The sequence below is a fragment of the Lottia gigantea genome (assembly GCF_000327385.1).
Source record: "Lottia gigantea unplaced genomic scaffold LOTGIsca_12, whole genome shotgun sequence".
NCBI lineage: Eukaryota > Metazoa > Mollusca > Gastropoda > Lottiidae > Lottia > Lottia gigantea.
Genome location: NW_008707225.1, coordinates 114,335 through 117,992, shown reverse-complemented (window position 1 = coordinate 117,992; position 3,658 = coordinate 114,335). Strand labels below are relative to the sequence as shown.

At 35.4% G+C, this 3,658-nt stretch overlaps 1 protein-coding gene across 1 annotated transcript; it reads right to left on the bottom strand.

The window, feature by feature from the left end:
• Nucleotides 1-434: 434 nt before the first annotated feature.
• Nucleotides 435-770, bottom strand: LOTGIDRAFT_110884 (hypothetical protein; the record flags this gene model as incomplete). Its single annotated transcript, XM_009047974.1, has 1 exon — nt 435-770. The coding sequence occupies one exon, from the start codon at nt 768-770 to the stop codon at nt 435-437; it is 336 nt and encodes a 111-aa protein (XP_009046222.1).
• Between the last annotated feature and the right edge of the window lie 2,888 nt (nt 771-3,658).

Sequence of the window (3,658 nt, the reverse complement as noted above, 5' to 3'; positions counted from 1 at the left end):
CCAATTTGTTGATCATTTTTACAGATTAGACCAACACAAGCACATAAAGTAATTTTATCACCACCTGCTGTATATGGTCTACCATCAGTCAGTCGAGCTTCAATATCAACTGGTCTTTCACAGATTTCACCTTTATATTCTTTTCTTAAAGCAGAAAGATGTTCCCAATCACCTGTACCGGATGGATTATCTCGATCATAAAACCTTGTCCATGTACATTGGGGTTTTGCTAAAAGAGACAATAAAACAAATTTCAAAATAACAAGTAATTTAATGCTGTTCATGAGGACATATTTCCACAAAACCTGGTGTCAACTACGACTGACTGTATGGACCCAATTTTTTTTCTCGGTTATAAAAAATCTGATGATGTTCCAGTTAATGTATTAACATGAACCAAAATTTGTTATATATTAAATAATCCTGAAGATTTACTAACCTTTTGGACAGCAGAATCTAACTTTATAATCATCACATCTATTTCCACTAGTTTGTTGATTATTTTTACAGATTAGACCAACACTAGCAGATAATGTAATAATATCACCACCTGCTGTATATGGTCTACCATCAGTCAGTCGAGCTTCAATATCAACTGGTTTTTCACAGATTTCACCTTTATTTTCTTTTCTTAAAGTAGAAAGATCTTCCCAATCACCACTTGCTGATGGATTATCTCGATCATAAAACCTTGTCCATGTACATTGGGGTTTTGCTAAAAGAGACAATAAAACAAATTTCAAAATAACAAGTAATTTAATGCTGTTCATGAGGACATATTTCCACAAAACCTGGTGTCAACTACGACTGACTGTGTGGACCCAATTTTTTTTCTCGGTTATAAAAAATCTGATGATGTTCCAGTTAATGTATTAACATGAACCAAAATTTGTTATATTTTAAATAATCTTGAAGATTTACTAACCTTTTGGACAGCAGAATCTAACTTTATAATCATCACATCTATTTCCACTAGTTTGTTGATTATTTTTACAGATTAGACCAACACTAGCAGATAATGTAATAATATCACCACCTGCTGTATATGGTCTACCATCAGTCAGTCGAGCTTCAATATCAACTGGTTTTTCACAGATTTCACCTTTATTTTCTTTTCTTAAAGTAGAAAGATCTTCCCAATCACCACTTGCTGATGGATTATCTCGATCATAAAACCTTGTCCATGTACATTGGGGTTTTGCTAAAAGAGATAATAAAACAAATTTCAAAATAACAAGTAATTTAATGCTGTTCATGAGGACATATTTCCACAAAACCTGGCGTCAACTACGACTGACTTTGTGGACCCATTTTTTTCTCGGTTATAAAAACCACTTGTGGTTATTAGGAAAAAAATGACGGTTAACATCAATTACTACGATGGAAAACCACACCAAACACTTCCATCTCTCATCATAATAGTTTGTCGGTAGTTAAGGACTCACGAGGATTACAGTAGAATCCAACTTTGTTATCTTCACATTGGTTGTCTGATTGTTGACGATTTATACAAGAAAATCCTGAGGTCGGATTCGAAGAAATAACTTCACATCAGAAATTGGTCGACCTTCTTTAAACCTGACATCAATGGCTGTTTGATGGTCACAAATTTGATTGAGAAATTCTGTGTGACATTCTTCAATGACTAGAATTTAAAACAACATCTGTTTCATCTTCTTGGTCCGAGGCTTCTTAATCCGACGTCTTCTGTGTAATATTTTACGAGTTCATATAGAACAGGAAAGTGGTATCGTGGATTGTTTTTACCAAGTTTCACATCTGGTTTTTCTCGCTGTTCGATGAATAACAATCATTCAAATTGTACAGAACAGTAGTTAATATACAGAATAGATCTAACTGGTATTGTATATAAAAATATAAAATATAAGTTAGGTGTGACGACTGTTAGTTTAGTAGTATAGTAATTTGTATGGTATTATTTTGTAATGTTAAGTTGGATAGTGAATATATTCACAATATAAATTGTTAGTGTGTATATAGCAAAGTAAAGTATATATTGTAAAGCTAAGTATAGTTTATATTATATATTGTAAAGCCAAGTATAGTTTATATTGTTAAGCTTAATAAATATACAGTATAATATACAGTCAAGCAACCTAATTTCGTGCAGACTTAATTTCGTGTATCTCCGGAAATGATAATTAATTGACCTGTGCGACGTCGGGTGACCTATGCATTTGTATGTTTTGATAAATATGGGTTGTCTCTACAACGTCAACCTCCAGAATTTTTCCTATCGTTTCAATGCAATGTCAAATTTATTATCTAATTCTAACATATACAAAATGGCGGATTTTATTACCAAATATCGCAATTTTTTATCGGCCAAATTTCCTTATAATCTCAAGCTGTAATCGGAATTCCAAGTGTCGTTTGTTAGAATATATTCCAGTAAACAAAGTCATATGACAAACTAGAGCATTTTCAGCAGAAAAATTCTACGGAGCACAATGTTATTTTATTGAATTTTAGCAATAAATTACTCTTACGATTCACTCATCTTATTTTGTCGGTCACTATTTCTTTTTTTTAAATCATTGTTCTTTAATGGAATACTTAGAAATGGGAATTATACCACTGGGTATCAATACAACGTGTTTTTCTCGACTTATTTATAGTTAAAAAATTGTACACGAAAATAGGTGACGCAATTTTCTCGCGTTGGTTACTCATGAAACTTGGGTCAAGCTGAGAGATTGCGTTTTTTAATTTTGACCAAATTCGGTGTGGAGTCCTTATATTCACGAATTTAGGTTACAACACCCGATGTCGGCAAGATTTCGGCTTGATATCGTTAGATTGATCGTCGATTTCTAAAATAGGCCCGACATAGGCCCTACATCTCCAAATCGATCATCTATCCACTATCACATGCCGATATCTTCCCGACGTCAGTTTCACGTCAGTTATCAAAGACGTGCGCACATCGGATGTCCATCGTGAACAGCAAATGACCCGATGTCGGCAAGACTTCGGCTTGACATCGTTAGATAGATCGTCGATATATGAAATAGACACGACGTAGGGCCGACAGAGTCTGAACCGATATCGATTAGTCTATATATAGCCGACATCGGGTCTAGGTCGTTTAACAGAGCCGACGTGCCGAGATTGAGCCGATGTCGGCCCGATGTTGCGATGTTTGCTGGGTTGGTATAGTGGTATAGTGTATACATGTTTATTGTAAAGCTAAGTGCTATAGTGTATGAATTGTATAGTATGTATGTAGCAAAGCTTATTTCAATAGTGTGAATAATGTAATGCTAAGTTGGATAGTGTATATATTGTGATAATTAAATCACGATTCAGTTTACACAATTTCGCAAAGTACCTTGACAGACGATCATACGTCGGCAAAGTCCCCCCAGGCTACGGGCCTGGGTTTGACAGGTGTCACATGTGTGACAGGTGTGATAGGGAGCCAGCTGTCCATCTGTACGTGAGTTCAGTAGCACGTGTAGAATGATGTAATAATTTCAACTCGCCAAGGTTCAGCAACTACCAGCTGGTCTGAGGTACATCACTGACCAGCTCTAGATCATTTAGACCAAATCCAGGGTCATCCCCATCCCAGCTCATTCAACTCACCAAGGTCCAGCGACTACTAAGAAATGAACAACCCATACCAGGTGTGACA